Below are 16,160 nucleotides of genomic sequence, written 5' to 3'. Positions count from 1 at the left end.
AGTGGAAGGTGTCCCTGCCCATGGCAGGGGGTTGGAACTAGGTGATCTTTAAGGTCCCTTCCAACCCAAACCGTTCTGTGATTCTATGATTTTAGCATCTGCACCAGGCACCAGCAAGTCAAGTTTTACTAACAGCAACAGTCAGCCCATTCACATGCTCATACAGTAGGAGGTTTACTGCAGCCAGACTGGTCAAATTTTAAAAAAACTCATTATGCAAAATATAATATGTGTATACAAAATAGTGCTGTGAATATAAAGTAGTATTAATATTTGGAGGGTGGTGGGAAAACACTCTTTACCTTCCGGAAACCACAAGCGTTCCATCATCCAGCAAATATTCTTTCACATTCTCTGGTAGGGGAAGTATAACGCTGGAAGAAACATGAGAATTTCTTTAATAATTTATTATTAATATTACTTGTTAAAATAATAACGGGTTTAATAAAAAGAATTTGTTTTTTTAATAAGAACATACCTCAATAAGAGTATGTTTTATTCTCTAATGCCACGAAAAAACCCATTTCTCTTTCTCCCCTCTCATCCCTTCCCAAAAAGCAATGCCCATTTTCTCTCCAGGGAAGTAGAGGAGAAGGAGGCAAAAAATATAGATGAAATGCACAAAAATGCCCCACTCCTTCAAAGCTCTAAGAAATTAAAAGAAAGAGTGTTTGTGGCCAGCGAGAAAAAGACAACGTATTGCTCAAACTAAAGGTTTCTCTTTTGAGATCCAAACCAAAATTTGCCTACACCACCCACATGTTCCAAAAATGCAGGACTATCACTAAACTTACCAAAAATATGCATGTGTTAAACACTAAAAACCATAAAAGATTAAATGCTTTGATTACTAAAAGCCTGATGTCAGCGCTTTTTGATCCAGCAGGACAACTACCTCGAGCTTGACTTTACTGAGTTACTGGTAGTTCTCGTAACCATCTCGTGATGCGCAGCAGCACCTTAGAAACTACAGAATTTGCTACAGCTTCTAGAAATACACAGGAACACGAAGTCAGCCACTTGGTTTGGGTGCGTTCAGCCTCAGTTTCTTTGAGCAACCAAGTGGGAAGAGCAGTGATGTGGGTATCAGCTGCTGCTCAGCGCGGAGTCCCAGCAGGAGAGCAGGGAGCACAGGGGTGCCCAAAACATCCCCTCAGGGTGTAGGGACGAGACCCCAGCTCCCGGGACTCCAGCTGATGGCTCGATCAAGCCTTCCCCAGCTCTGCCCCACACAGGTCCCTTACATCCCACCCAGCCCTGCCCCAATACCAGCCCATTTCCAACGCAGCCCAGCCCCACACGCCTTCCCACTTTCACAGCTCCCCTGCGCCCCCCACAGCCGTTTCTCCCTGCCCCTCGCCCAGCTTAGGCCTTCGCCCGGCCGAGGCCTACAGCCAGCCCAGCCCCACGCCGCCAGGGCCCAGCCGCCCCCGGCCCCACACCGCGCCCCTCGCTCCCCTCACCTGCGGATGGTGACGGCCCGGAAGAGCGGGTACCACACGGAGAACTGGCAGTGCACTACTTGCTCTTTCTTCATCCTCCCCCTCAACTCAACCCAACCCAACCCAACCCAACCCAACCCGCCCGGTTCGGCCGGCCTCGGCCCGCTTCGCCCCGCTGCTCCCGGAAGCTCGCGCTCCACCCGGAACCTCCCCCGCAGCTCTCAGCGCCACCCGGCCCGCTATCGGCGGCGCACACGGCGCGGCGCTACCCGGCCCCGCCTGAGCGGCGCACACAGCTGCCGCCCTGCCCCGCCTCGCCTCGCCTCAGCCGCCGCCGCCTCAGCGCTGCTCGGTGCCGGTCCCGCCCGGCCGCCCCCGACCTCACCGCACCCGCCCGCGGTAGCGGCTCCCCGCAGCAGCCCGGCCGCTCTCCCGGCCTCGTACGTGTGTGTGGCCCGAGCGGGGGGGGTTTCCAGGCGGTTACGTTGAAAACACGGGCGGCCTTAGGGAAGCTGCGGGTGTTTTTCCCGCCTAGCAGGCTTTGCTTTCTTGCTTTGCATGTGCTTGTGTAAGATTTCATCTCTCCAGCGTTATAATGGAGCTCTGCAGTGACAGAGCTTCCCCTCTCTCCTCAAGCAGGGCTGCATTTCATTTATTTTGGGGAGAGTCAAGTAATAACTGAATAATACGTTCTGTTTAAGCCCATGTGTCTGTGTCTGTGTGTCCCCTGCGTGGAGGGCCGAGTCGTTCCCATCCGATGCTTTCCTCAAATGCTCTCGCGTCTGCCGCATGAGACTGCCTCCCCAAGCCCTCTCACGCATCAGTTGTCTGGAATTGATCACAACTGGAGATGCTGCTAACCCTCTTCTGCTTATGCAAGATAGTCTTTGTTGTGGTCTGTTCTGCAGGGCGAGAACCAGTTATTTTTCCATATTTTGGTGCTGAGTGGGTCATCCACTGATGAGAAAAATGAAACATTTTCCCCACTTTTTCCTTCTCCCTCTCTTCCGTCAACTTCTACTAATTAATTGTTTTTGTTGCTAGAATTATATTGCTGAAATGCAAGTGAACTGAGTGATGGTAACAAGTTTAAAGTGACGTAGGAGTTTTTAGTGATGTTTTATCTTCAGCGCATATATCTCAGCGTGCTGTCGGTTAAATCGCGCATAAACCGCTGCCAGTGTCCCTTTTCACATTCTTTATAAGAAACCCTGTATTTTGTTTTATCTTGAGCTTGCCTTAGGACACCATTGCTGAGCTTCCATTAAATCTGGTTGCTGTCAGCTGGGATGTGTAGTTTGGATCAGAGAATAACTTTTGAAAAGTGATTTAGAAAAGCTAATCATCTATCGTGTCTTGGATAGGTTAATGTAATTCCCTGGTAGCTTGGCTGCTCCCTAAGCTAATTCACAGGCCTCAGCTGGCTTCAGTTTTTAACTCCTGGAAAGGATAATTTGGAAACTGTAGAATGGTTGGGCATTGCCTTCAAAGGAAACCACTCAATAAGGGAATAAGCAATGGGAATAAAGTTATACCTTTTATAAATGGTACGCGTTTTTCAGGTCTGAGTTTGAGCCCTCCAGTGAAAGAAATGGAACAAGTAGCATGATTTGCCAGCAGTAGCCTGTAATACCAGCCGCAAAAATCATCAGAGAAGGTGGAAGCAGGCCAAACTTTTTTTTTTCCCCATAATTTATAATTTAAGCGCTGTTGATTCGTGCTAAGAAAGCTGATAAATGTGGACACTTTGACATAGTCTTAAAATTGCACCGATAACTCTTAAAAATTTATATTCATAGAGCTTAATCGTAAGTCAGGTTCCCAGGCTGCTGTGCGAGCTGTGTTGCATTTTTAACTCAAATGATGCAGTGGTAATTTTATGAGATGGAATAGCCTTCCTGTCTGAGGGCTGCGAGACAAGGTCTATTCTGAAACCTAACATGGGGCTTTAGAAATAAAACATTGTAGCATTAAGTTTAATTTTCAGTTGCAGCTAATTTTGTTTATGAGCAAAAGGTGTTGCCACCCTTAGCAGTATGACTAATGTGAGGTAGCGGAATTGCAGCCTTCATTTAACCAAATGGTATTTCAGCTTTCTAACGGCAGAAATTCTCACTTCTATACAGTCAACTGAATTTGGAAAAAATTACTTTTTTGGTGGAACTTTTTAAAATGTCACTCATACGTAGAGTTATTGCACCCACTTGTGGAGGAGATCAAAACTACAGAAGCTGAGCTAGATGAGTCTTCCTCTTGTTTTCATCAATTTTAGATTTTAGTGATAATTCAAACCACTGAAGCTGTATAATTTTTTGTTTTAAGTCACAAGCCACCCTTGAATCTCTCCGCTTCAGAAGAGAGCAAGCTGTGTTGAAAAGAGCTTCTGCCATGAGATGAGGTTCTAGTGTGTATTTGTAACTGACGTAGGTAAGTATTAATACTGTTGTACAAACCATTACTATAGCTGCTTGTGGGATTTAGGGTACAATTGTGGTAATCCGTGTTTGAGAAAGATCCACTGATACTTGCAAGCTTATGTAGAAGGATTAGTATGATCAATGGAACAGGCTTTCCTGTGAGGGGAGACTAAAAGAGGAAGACTTATTCAGCCCGATCAAAAAAAGTTTAACAAGGATATGGTTCATTATCTACTCTTTTGATATGTTTATGTTGTCAATCAAAAAGGCTATAATTCTTTCCAAACATAGGAGGTAAGTTTGTTGTAGCTAGGTATGTCTGGTTTTTATGTTTTTAAAGCTGTATACTTCGGGCATCACACAGAGCCTCCTTTGACTGTTTCCTCTGGATGACCAGGAACCTCTTGGAACTGCTATGCTGGGCTGCGCTTCTTCTGCATAAGTTTGGTGGAAAGCTTCATCTTGTATTTTAGAGTGGCCGTTGTCCAGCTACAGCTCTTAAATCCTAAGTGAAGAGAGTTTGAGACATTGCTGGCTCAAGAACAAATGGGTAACAGCTAACTGAACTAACGTGGGATAGAAATTGGAAGATAACCAAGTGAGGTTCTAGAACAGTTTTTCATACAAAGAGTAGAAAGGTAGATAGTAAACCTACGTAGTTTTAAGATGGAGCTTCATTGCTTTGAGAAGAGATTATAGAACATATTTTTGAAAGAATGGAATTGGGTTTAGTAGGTCAGGGTTCCTTTTCAGGACTTATGTTACATAAAAACAATTTGAACGTTTGACCGCTATGACCTACTTCATCCAACAAGACTGTCTTAAGACTTAAAAAAGAGCCTGCCCTGTATACTGAGGAAATGGATTTATGAACGTTAGTTTTAATCCTGCTGATATCCAGAAATATTTTATGCTACCTATTCCTTTTAACTGCTTTCTGGAATTAAATGCAAATCTAATATGTAAGAAAGCTGATTGTTGCTGCATGCTCTTAAACGTTTCACAAATGTGCAGTGGATGTTATCATAAAAGGATAAAGATGAAGTAAAAAATGGAACTGCTGAAGTTGGATATGACAGAGAAGGTGATCACTCGCTTCTGGTACTGTTCATTGCTGGAGACCCCACAGAGCCTTATTAAAACCCTAGTTGAAGTCAAGGGAAAGATTCTTGTTGACTTTATGGAAAGTTTACAACCATCAACGCTAAGAATGATAGAGATCTTTAAGATTAACTCGTCTCTCCTGGTGTTTAAACTGATTGCTTCTTTGCACTGTCTTTTTGCTCATGATTCATGCTGGTTTTCAGGACTTCAGTATTACAACTTAATATCAGAGGTGAGCTTCCTTGGAATAAGAGTTTCTGTGCTGAAAGTGCCCCATAGCTCCACAGTGAGACAGGGGACTAATGGTGAATCTCAGATGCATCTTATTTTTCCGCTGCCTGGTGTGTCTTTCAGCTAGAACTGGATTGAGAGAGTGAGAGGACAATCTTAGCTTCCTAGGGAGCATTAGGATGCAGGCTGAGGCATTGAGCTACACGTGCAGAGCCTTGCTTTGGGCATATATTCAACTGCCTTTTGCATGGTGTTAGCCACATCATTCCCAGTAAGAGAGACTAACTCCATGTGTCACCTAGACTTGCAACACATGGGTCACTTTCTGACCTTGTTTTTTTGGGGATTGAGTCATTTACGTGTTTATTTGTGATGTGTGTAAGGTGGAGGTAGGTTCTAGTTCTGGTTCTTTCGCAATAGCAATTTTTACCACTGAAGTCCTCTTAGTGTAAGGTTTTTTTCCGCTTTCACAGTGGAATGCATAGTCCTGTTGGGGTAATGCTGTGTTGACAGAGCACTTCACCCAGATCAGAATGAAAGAATTTGACTGAAATGGATGAATTTTGTCTCTGTGTGTGTCTGACCTTTGAATAGTTAAGGAGGTGTCTTCAGCCAGCATAGTTACTCGGCAGCTGATACTACTATTACAACTATGTAAGTCAGGGATTTGACCCAAACTTCTGCTTCTCCTTTGAATTATTTGACTCTGAAACCATCTGGTGGAGCTGAAAATGTGAATTGCACTTGCCATCACATGTCCTTAACTTTCTCCAGCAAGTTTTATTTGTTAATTTAGAATGCAGAAACGAACCTTTTAACTTTACTCTGAAAGCAAATATTGACTTTGTTTCATAGTAATCTGGACTTTGCACAGGAGGGGAAAAGCCTGACATTCCTGAAAATGGCAGCTGAGACATCCACAGAAGTTCCAAAAACTGCTAGACAATTCGTCCTTAAAGAAGAGGTATAACATGCTTGGTTTTGACACATGTTTTGTTGTTAAATAACAATTATTTGGGACTGATCAGAATGTTTGAGAGTGCAGATGATAAATGCTATGGATGCTGTATGTTTGTAAAATCTATTCAATAGACAAAACACTTCTTCCTGATGGTCAGAGAGTTTAAAAAAGGTGGCATTTCTCTTTGATAATTTGTATGATTATTTCAACAATGGGGAGAGAGAAATCTAGTGTTGCATTATTTTAAGCTTCTTTTTTTGTATTTTGCAGCTGTTTCTTGTATTGTCTGTTCAGGCTGTTTTCAGTGTTCAGAAATAATGCTGATACCTCTGAGAGACTATACAAATCAGTGGCTCATGAAACTCAGCCTTGTTTTCTATTCCTTTAAGATGATGAACCACTAAGAGCTGCCTTAACATTTAGGATTGTACCTTCTTTGATGCTTTCTGAAAGGGTTTGAGTTTAGATAATTGCTATTCTAAAGACATTAGTAAGGAGGTAGTAAGATTTTTTCAGAAATGTTGTGCTTGCATCTTCACAGAATCAGAAAATATCAGGTCCTGAGGAAGGAATTTGGAGATACTTCTGGGTGCTTACTAGGAGCACTTTCACCCTAATTGTAACTGCCTGTATTTGTTTCTGTTCTCTTTTAAGTGAATTCTTAAAAGTTAATCTTTGGTGTTAAAGGCAGATTTGGCAACAGTGTCACGCTGTTGTTATAACGCAACTGTAGTTTCTTTTATCGAGCGTTCCTTCCTTGGAATGAACACAGTCTTGTAATTTCTTTAGGTTTCATGGTACAAAACTTTTTCAGGAAAGGAGACACTCGCATTGTTGGGATATATTTATCGCTTTTCTCCTTGGGTGTTTTTTTAATGTGACTATTTCTCAAGCATAAAGCATTTCATTTTTGTAAGCTTTTTGGGTTTTCTGTTAAGACCTGTATTTTTGCAGGTAATTTTTTCATTTTATCCTCTTTTTTTTTTTTTCATAATACCTCTTAGTTCTTCTCCTTTGGAATACTGTACTCTTTGGTATCACTGGAAGTTTGTAATTAGATCTTACATATTTTAAGCTATTTAGTTTTTTCAGTCATTTTGTGGGATTAATACAGGAGAGTATTTACCATGCCTCTGCCAATGGCCTGTATATTAAAAGTGGTTCTGTAACTCTTCAGTAACTACGTGGTCTGATGTTGGAGTATCTTCTTCCATGAAAGTAATGGCTGATCTTATTTCCTTCTTCCTGTTTCTGGGAACCCACAGGCAGGCTGTTGTAAGCAAAGCAGATGTTATTTGCCCATCAAAGTAACAGATAAAGCAGTAAAAATCACTAATTCTAAAATTGAGTGTAAGTGCAACACATCCTGCAAAGTGTCCTTAGGCCCTAAATAGGGGATTTAGCAAAACAGAGGTTATGCTTCTGGGCTTCTGCAGGTTTTAATTGTGCACCCAATGAGGCGGGTGACAAAATTCTCTTCTTTTTCTAGGGAAACCTGGCAACTTTCAGTTTTCTCACCCTGTAGGCTGTTAGTATCAAGAGTTTTACCAAACTTTAGAGGATTGTGGAATGCTTCCATTGTAAATATTTATGCTACATGTCCTATAATACTTTTAAATTATTGCTCCATGACAGTAGAGCCCAAAAGCTGTACTTAAGAATATCTGATTAAAAACAAGACACTTTGTTTGACGTGTCCTACTTTTTTCTTTTCTTTTTGTCTTTTTGGAGCTTGGATAGGTGTAATTTCTTACAGACTAGGGATTCCTTTTTCCTCTAAGATTTGTGGAGACGGGATGTGGTTCTGATTTCAGCCATTTTCCTCTTTCTGCTTAGCAAACGATAACTTGGTGACAGGGGTAATGATCTGCCAGTTCTGTTGAATGCTGCAGCAATATGGGACCACGATCAATAATCTAGTTCTTTGTGTTCTCTGCAATGTTTAAAAAAAAATCATTAACACAAAACATTTGGCTGTGTTTACTTAGCTGAAGTATATATATTCCTCTCCTTGGACAACCAATGGAACTTGATTTTCATCTATTTCTCTTTTGGATCTTCCTGTACTCTACTTCGGCAGTGATTTAGGAGTGAATGCAAAGCTATTTAAAATATACCTGAATGCTTCCAAATGGAATTACTTCTTGTACCTGTAATAAGCATAATATACTTCATCTTCTCCTTTCCTGCTGTTTTTGTGACCACAAAGCCATTAGAAAGCCCTTTTGGGAACACATAGCTCTCCTTTTCCAATTCCTGTTATGTGGAAATACTATACTTTCTAAAATAAATGCCAAAACTCCTACTGTAAAATACATGTAGCCGCATTTACAACCATAGGAGTGCTATTGTTATTTCAATTGCCTGTCAAAATAATTTTTCTGAAGAACAGATTTTAAGAATTACATGAGTTCATCCAGCTCAGTTATAATTTACTGGACACCTGGATCGCTTCTGATTTGCCTTCTGCCTCCAGCTGATGCTGTACTGTGCTTCTGTACTCTAGTTATAGCTGTATCATATATTACATTTCATTTCTCTATATTCTCTTTTTAGTTGGTGAATCTCTCAGTTTTAATTTCAAGACCCACGGCCACACAGGCCCTATTTGCTCCTTGTCCTGCACTGGAGGATTGTAGTGTGCCAACCACATGAATGGCCTTTCGGACTTCATCCTTTGCTACAGTTTAATGTTGTGGTTTTTTTCCCAGATCCTCTTTTCCCCTTGCTTATGCTTGCTCCATTGCTGTCAGCAGTGTGTCTCATTACACAATAGGAAGTAATTTGTTCATCTTACTGATTACTTCTGATTTCTGTGGTCAGACCTATGGCCAACTTGATAGAAAATTCTGGAGACAGGCTTCTTGTCTGCCTACACCTTTAGCAAAGCTTAAAATACAAGTTACATTGAAAGAAGTAAACTGCTGGGCTAATACCTAGGGATTTTTCCCTTTTAAAGGAATTACATAAAAGATGAGGTAACATCACAGGGCAAATAAACTCATTTAGCTCAGAAAAGACATTTTGTAATAATGTTAATGCCAAGCACTCAAATCAGCAGCTCTCAGAAATCCTAAAAGGGCAGGTGTCTATCACTGCTCGCAGTTACAGAAAAGAGCAGTTACACAAAGCCACGGTCTGAGATCACGGCAAGAAAAGTTTCAAAATAGTTTAGATTTCAGTCTTGCATGCTTAGCTATTAGGCCGTGCTCTCTGATAAGTGGGCACTCATCAATCACCAGCGTAGCTAAAGTCTGTGCAGACCAGTGACCCTTTTTCAGCTGAAACGTGACCTTTGCAAAATCCTTCTAACAAGATGAGGGCTTTCCAGTACATAAAATCGTTGAAACATCGTTATAAAAGTCACGTTAAGAAAAGTTACTGGGTTTATTTTCTTTCCTCTTCAAGAACTTGGAGTAACTGGTTTTTTCCCTAATAGCTACAGGAATGTTGTTGCATGTTCCTGCATGTATTCTGTTGCTGAGAACTTTGTCTTCAAAAGAATCCCAAAATAGTTGTGTTGTTTCTCCCCTTAGCCCCCGAATATCTTTGGGATTAATCTTATAACGTATTTAACAAAGAATTCTTTATTTTAGGTAATTGTAGAAAGAAAATGGTTGAAGCTTGAAGAAACAACTTACACTGATCCCTTTGGTAAAACCAGGTAATTGCCTCTCTGGCATTTCAGATTCCTATAATGTTCCCAATTGTACAGAATAGCCCCAAGCTAGAGAATATGAGCATTACAAACCTATTACTCAACACAAGATGAGATCTATTCATTGTGCAATTCCTTGATAGTTTGTACTGTTCAGAGAAGAAAAATCTTACTCTTGCAGATATGCTAGCATGTGGGATCAAATTCGGCTCCTAAATTCTTTTGGGCACATTGGATCCTGGTTTGCCTTGCATTTTCTGTTCCTTGTAAAAATGCTATGCAGAAGCAAGTCCGAGCTATGCAAATAGACTGTGATGATTCAGAGAGTCCGTCCCGTGGCTTTTCTGGTTCTTCATTAAGGGCTTCTTTTTCCCTGCTGATGGTGCTGGATCTTGCATACTATTGGTTACTGTCCTCTTGTATATTATCATGCCTGTCCAATTCTTTTCTATGCTTTAGTTTTGCTGTATTTATCTAGATGTGACAACATGGCTTTACTTCCCTCCTTTTAATGCACTGCTTTCTCTAGTGCCTCCCAGTTCATCAGCAAAATATCCTTTTAAAAAATAGCAAAGATTGGAGCTTTTGTGAAAGGATTTTTATTGCTGGTGGATTTTTGCTTTTTACTCATCCCGTTGCTTATTTTGAGAGGGAAGCTTTGGTCTTCCTTCCCTATGCGCTCCTCTTGCGCTCAAGTAACTGATCTGAGAGTTCACAATAACTTACACTGTAAACCTCATGCAAAAGGAAGATAAAAGATAGAATGCACATGGTCTTGTTACAAAACTGTCTTTCAAAATCTGACATGCTTAATATATAAATTGCTTTATTCTGTAGTTTTCCAGGATCACTTTTATAAGACTTGCCTGTTCTGTGACAATCATTTATGTCTTTTTCTCTTCTGCCTTTAAGTAGGCAAAACAAAATTATACTACAGGCATTTTGTAGTGCCAGTACATGACACAGGGCTTGCCGAAGGCCAGCTGTTTTCTTATGGGGCCTCACTGTGTGATGGTATATTTTGCTTTTAAATACCTGCCTAGCCAGGGTAGACGACAACTTACAAATAAAATGGGTATTGTTCCTTTTAATGTATTCATTTGTTCTTTTCTCTGTGTTAAACAGAACTTGGGAAACAGTAAAGCGTACTGGCAACAAAAAGGGCATTTCAGCTGATGGTAAGACGTTAATGACTTTTTTGTTTGCATTTTTTCCTATGAAAGTTCTTCTGATAAACTCACAGTGCAGAGTTAGAGCTGATCTATTTCTGAATGAATGAGGATGCGGAACAAATAGCTCAGCAGAGCTTGCTATACCCCTGAGCTAATGAAATGCTAACTTCAGTGCTGAAGAATCAGAACCTTACTGGGAGTGTTTTCTCAAGATCATTGTATTCCCTTTAGAACAATGGAGCAATTTCAAAGACAGGATGGATGCCCTGATACAGAGTAGCTCACAGACTGATGAATTGGGTCTGCTGTTACGGGCTAGGGATACAGTTCTCTTTGGGCAAAAGAGGGACATGATTTAGCTATGAGAGGAGCGTACAACGGCTTCCAAAGTCTCTGCAGGCAAGAGAGCCCTTCCCTAGATTCTGGTGGGCTAAGGCTCGGTCTTGCTTGGTACGTGTGCCTCCCCTTTGCTGGGGTGCTTTGAAGATCCCGTTTTGGGCTTTTATTTCTCACTGTGCATGATAAAAGGAGCTTAAATTCATAGTTCAGGATCTGGAGCAGGCATCTAAATGTTTAATGCTCAGAGTAACAGTACTTGGGTTCCTTTCCAGATCTAGCACTAAATACTGACTTCCTGCTATACTCAAATACTATGTACTTGTGTCTTCCGTCGCCACTTGTAGGTGTAGCAGTGATAGCTGTACTACAGAGAACTCTCCACTACGACTGCGTTGTCCTAGTGAAACAGTTCAGGCCCCCAATTAACGGCTATTGCTTGGAATTTCCTGCAGGTAAGTGACTGAAACATTAAGATGAGTCACATAAAGCTGACAGTTAAGTGTGTTTAGATGTGCTTGGCAATGTGCTTAATGAAGTAGCTCTAATCAGAAAACCGTGGTGAGCTCTGTAGATCAGTGTGCTATTCAGAAATAGGAATATTTGATATGAAGAACACAAAATAAGTTCATTTTAGCAGATTGGAGACATTTTGCACCATAGTCTGATGGTAGAATATTGCATTTCCCTTCACTCCTCCTTTTTCTAAGAGTCAAAGCATTTGGCTTCTTTCACTCATGAGAATATTAATGCCATTTCCTGGGACGGTAGCATGCTTCTGTAGGTGATTAGCTGATGGTGAGATGGTCTTGCTGCCCAAGACGTGGGCAGCAGCATGATGAATCCTGGAACTGGAATCCTTCCTAACGCCTCAGTTTAGTCCTCTGTAAAATTAGGGTAGTGACAATGTTTCACCTCCTTTGTAAAGCTGGATTAGATCTCGGGATGGGTGTTGTGGTTAAGTGCTAACTTTTTAATTGTTCTTGTGTATTATTTATCTCGCAGGCCTCATTGAGGAAAATGAGACTGCAGAAAGCGCCGCATTGCGAGAGTTGGAGGAGGAAACTGGGTACAAGGGGGAAGTCATTGAATGTACTCCAGGTCTTTGCTTTTTTATTCTTTTTCCAAAGCTAATTCTGTCTGTGATGGGTACTCGACATGTCTAAAATGCTCTAAACCAGAGGAGAAATCTATGCAGAAAAGTCTATGCAGATTAGCAGAGGGTAGTATCCCGTGGCTGTACCAATGAGACTTCGGTCCTTTATGAGTCAGTTGCTGAACTCCTGTTAAACATACAGGACTAAAGTAACAGTTTCATGTCTGTAGGGGAAAACTTTGCTATTAAGATCCTTTACACAAAACCCAATTGTTCAAGCTGTGATTTGGCATGTTAGTATAAAGGTCTAAATTGCTGGACTTAATGTGAACAACATCCGAGAGCTGAGGTAGAACAAATAGCTGCATGATGCAGTCTGAGTGGAGGTCACCCTCATGTCAGCTGCGGGGAGGTGACAGTACTCGGGTTCTCCAGCCGGAAGGAAGAAAGGAGAGAATGCTTGGAGTAAATCCAGAGATCCTTTGGAACGCGATTGTTGCCAGTCCAATGCTTTCCTACATAAAACAAAATGAAGGCAAAATGAGGATCATAAATAAAACTTGAGAAGGTAGGTAGAAAGGTGAGGTAACTTGCGTATGATGTCAAGTAAATGTCGTTACAGTTGAGACTTGGCTCTTGATTATCCGGTACAACTGCATGCTGGGGACTGAGAGCGATGGAGGCAGGTGATGGCAAAATGAGACTCTAACAGCCTGAGGAAGTCTATAAGGGAACTATAGCTTGCAGTTTAATCTTCAGTCTATGGAACAGAAAGTAAACCTAGGTGCTGAAAACAAGTCTTACAAGGAATCTGTAAAAGAGCTGAGAGTTACAGAAACATTACTTTTAAGAACATGTGAAAACAAACTTTTCACAACTTCCAGCATGAACTTCTGCCAAATGTATGTTCTCCTGTTGTATCAGATATATTTCTGTGAAAGTTTTTGTTAAAATGCCAAGGAGCCTGACTTCTGCTTTTGAAAAATTAACCTCTACATGTGCTTGTTGGCAGCTCTCTGCTTGGACCCAGGTTTGTCAAACAGCACGACACACATTGTGAGCGTCACCATTAACGGAGATGAGGCTGAGAATACAAGACCTCGGCAAAAACTTGGTGAGTTTTGTACCATTTATTTGAAAATTCTGAGAAGACAACAAAATGGTGGGTGCATCTCTTCTGTCCCAGCTGATTTAGATGCTGTACATCCTTCAAGTCATACCCTGCAGTCTAGATAAGCAGAGCCGTGTTTCTTTGCTGAATTCATTGGGGAGCCCAGATGTTAAGTGTCAGGTGTTGGCACACCCGGAATGAGAAATTCAGGTGCCAAACTTCAGTGAGGGCCATAAGCACTTGTGAACCTAGATATTCCTCTTAGTTGTGGCTTGACCCTGGAAGTAACTACAGCGTCACTCATGATCAGTCAGCTATCAAAATGCTTTTTAGTTGTAAACTCAAGTGTATTTCAAAATCTATAACTTGACACTTCTTTTTTTTTCACTTGCAGATGATGGAGGTACGTTACGCAGCTGTGCTCACAGCGACATTAAGGTCAAGTGTGATCGTCGTATGGCAAGTTTTACTTAGAAAATGTCAGTTAAAACTGTTTTTTATTTGGGCTTGGTTAATCTCCTGACTCTAAGCAAGCATGCATGAGACTGGCTTTGGCCTGGACATGAAAACTCCTGTGGGGCATTATCGCATCAATTATCTTCAAGGATTGCACCTATAGCACCAGTATCTCAGGAAATACAAATTACTGAATCCACAACAGCTGTAGATCGAGCCCCAAAGACAACTGATTCAGATAGGCAGGGGAGGTGTAAGTCAAGATAAATTCAAGAACAAACTCTTCGTCTTTGTGCTGGTTTTGTCTTCAAATGCATCTACAATCCATTACTGTACCACTATAAGCCAACCCAAAGTCCACTTCAACAGTGTATTTTCCATCTTAGAAGGGAGAAGGTCTCCTTTTAGAAGGATTCTTACCCTCCATAGCTGTCAGCTACACTGTGTTTTTCCCAGCTCTTTTCCCAGTTTCTTTCTGCCAAACCTGTTTTTTAATGATCCCCGTCACTGCCTTCCCCTGTTTAATCGGCCTTTCTGTGATATATGAAGGCTCACAGCTTTTGGGTGGTGATGAGCCAGTTCGTTTCCCCTTCCAAGTTGTAAGAAACAGGACACTGAGGTAGACTTCCTCTACTATTCACTAAATTAAAGGTGCATAAAGTTTTTTCTTCTTTCCTAGAATTTGTGGAAGTTCTTTCACTTCCAAAGAACGACCTACTGCAAAGAATTGATGGTAAGAGCTTTCTGACACATTCAGTGCACTAATGTGAGCTTCCAGAAACCCTTCGCTTCTCTTCTCGTAGCGCCTCGTGACATTTCTCATCCTAGAATACTGTATCTTAAACAAAACGCTGTGAGAGACTTGGCCAGGTAACAGCGTTAGTGATAGCGTTAGGTGTTAGCATTAAGAATTCATGTCTGGAATGCCATACATCTTCATTTTAGTAAAGGACTTAAATTTCTGTAGAGGAGAGGTTTTAGCAGCATCTCATATTTACTTTTTTTTTATTTTCAGAACTCATAGCAGAAGAACATCTTGCAGTGGATGCCAGGGTTTATACTTACGCATTGGCCCTGAAGCGTGCAGCAGAAAAACCGCTCCAAGTTCCTTTTATGAAGTTCTAAAACTAGAAGATGAGAAATGTAGTTGAAAACTGCCCAATTCAGATGGCTTAGAAGTATAACTCTTCTTGTAGTAAAGGTCCTTTGCTTTACTTGTAGAGCAAAAAAGAAGTATTTGTAGGAATGATTCTGATATTTTTATCTGGAAATATGTAACTGACAAAAAAGCGTTTCTTCTAACTGCTCATTCTATCAAGCCTTGACAGAATAATCACAATTAAAATGCTGTTTAATTTTCAGAATGGCTTGTTTCTCGCTCTCTTCGTCATGGCACTTGCGTTTCAGTGTAAGGAAGATGCTTCAGTAACTGTAGTTGGCGTTGTAACAGCGATTGTTCAAACGAGGCAGACGGCAGGCAGAGCGCACTTCTCCCTTGTCCACCAGCAGCATCGTTTCCGCAGCTGTAGGCGATTCCCGGCCACAGGAGCAGCGACAGCTGCACAGGGACACTGCGTACGTGCTGGCTGCGGCGTTTGCAACTGCAGTTTCAGGCACTCCCTTTTATGATTTAGACCTGAAGATGTTGCTATCCTCTTCCAGCCCTAATTAAACTATCCAGAAGATCGGTTTCTTTCGTCTAAGAAAATAGACTCTGACAAGGATGATGACAGTAGCAACAAAACGTCCACTGGTGCAAACCAGAACGGCGCAGGGCCCAGCCAGGGGATTCTGCTTCAGGTAGGGGCTGCTCACCTGCCCCGACACAGCGCCGCCTCGCGGTTCTCCCTCTCCCTGGGAGACGTCCGTGCACCGAGGCAGCACCTCAGTTCAGTCCAGTCACTTCTCACTTCTGCCAAACCAACCTTCCGTGTATCTGCGCAGTCAGCTGCTTCTAATTATGTAAACAACCACCACTGCTTAAAGGTTAGGATCTAAAGGTTGTAATAAACATACGCTAATATCAAAGTCTTGCCTCCAAAATAAATTTGGATGAGGGTGCATAATTAGGAGGACTCTCCTAGCTTAGAAATGAAGCAGAAAACTTGCTTCACAAACAACACGATGTTACTTTTAAGTTACACATGAGAGAAGACAGAAGAGATGAAAATGTGAA

At 41.7% G+C, this 16,160-nt stretch overlaps 2 protein-coding genes across 6 annotated transcripts in view; one reads left to right on the top strand and one right to left on the bottom strand.

Moving 5' to 3' along the window:
• Positions 1-1,685, bottom strand: part of CDC123 (cell division cycle 123) — a 38,437-nt gene extending 36,752 nt beyond the window's left edge. For 3 of the 4 annotated variants that reach the window (XM_075143648.1, XM_075143671.1, XM_075143665.1), the window contains exons 1-2: positions 1,464-1,685; positions 303-374 (exon numbers count right to left, since the gene is read on the bottom strand). In XM_075143648.1, coding sequence (XP_074999749.1) covers positions 303-374; positions 1,464-1,537 — 146 coding nt within the window. In that variant the 5' untranslated portion in view covers positions 1,538-1,685. Of the gene's footprint in view, positions 1-302; positions 375-895; positions 986-1,463 lie in introns of all 4 variants that reach the window. The other variant, XM_075143657.1, reaches the window with a different exon arrangement.
• Positions 1,686-1,742: 57 nt separating this feature from the next.
• NUDT5 (nudix hydrolase 5) lies at positions 1,743-15,349 on the top strand. 2 transcript variants are annotated; one of them, XM_075143605.1, is made up of 10 exons: positions 1,743-1,882; positions 3,765-3,869; positions 6,050-6,158; positions 9,752-9,819; positions 10,939-10,991; positions 11,669-11,776; positions 12,327-12,422; positions 13,430-13,531; positions 14,664-14,717; positions 15,000-15,349. In XM_075143605.1, the coding sequence occupies exons 3-10, from the start codon at positions 6,096-6,098 to the stop codon at positions 15,107-15,109; spliced, it is 654 nt and encodes a 217-aa protein (XP_074999706.1). In that variant the 5' UTR covers positions 1,743-1,882; positions 3,765-3,869; positions 6,050-6,095; the 3' UTR covers positions 15,110-15,349. The 2 variants fall into 2 exon arrangements, with proteins under 2 accessions (XP_074999706.1, XP_074999713.1); XM_075143612.1 differs by lacking the exons at positions 14,664-14,717; positions 15,000-15,349 and adding an exon at positions 13,923-14,656.
• Positions 15,350-16,160: the final 811 nt, after the last annotated feature.

The sequence above is a fragment of the Calonectris borealis genome, chromosome 1 (genome assembly GCF_964195595.1).
Source record: "Calonectris borealis chromosome 1, bCalBor7.hap1.2, whole genome shotgun sequence".
Taxonomy (NCBI): domain Eukaryota; kingdom Metazoa; phylum Chordata; class Aves; order Procellariiformes; family Procellariidae; genus Calonectris; species Calonectris borealis.
Note: the sequence above shows the minus strand (reverse complement) of the source record. Positions and strands in the feature narration are given on the sequence as shown.

Excerpts from the sequence above, each read along its gene's own strand:
- NUDT5 (XM_075143605.1), top strand. The coding sequence starts at position 6,096 with ATGGCAGCTGAGACATCCACAGAAGTTCCAAAAACTGCTAGACAATTC. Across the intron at positions 6,159-9,751 it reads AATTCGTCCTTAAAGAAGAG|GTAATTGTAGAAAGAAAATG; the intron begins GTATAACATGCT and ends TCTTTATTTTAG. Across the intron at positions 9,820-10,938 it reads GATCCCTTTGGTAAAACCAG|AACTTGGGAAACAGTAAAGC; the intron begins GTAATTGCCTCT and ends TGTGTTAAACAG.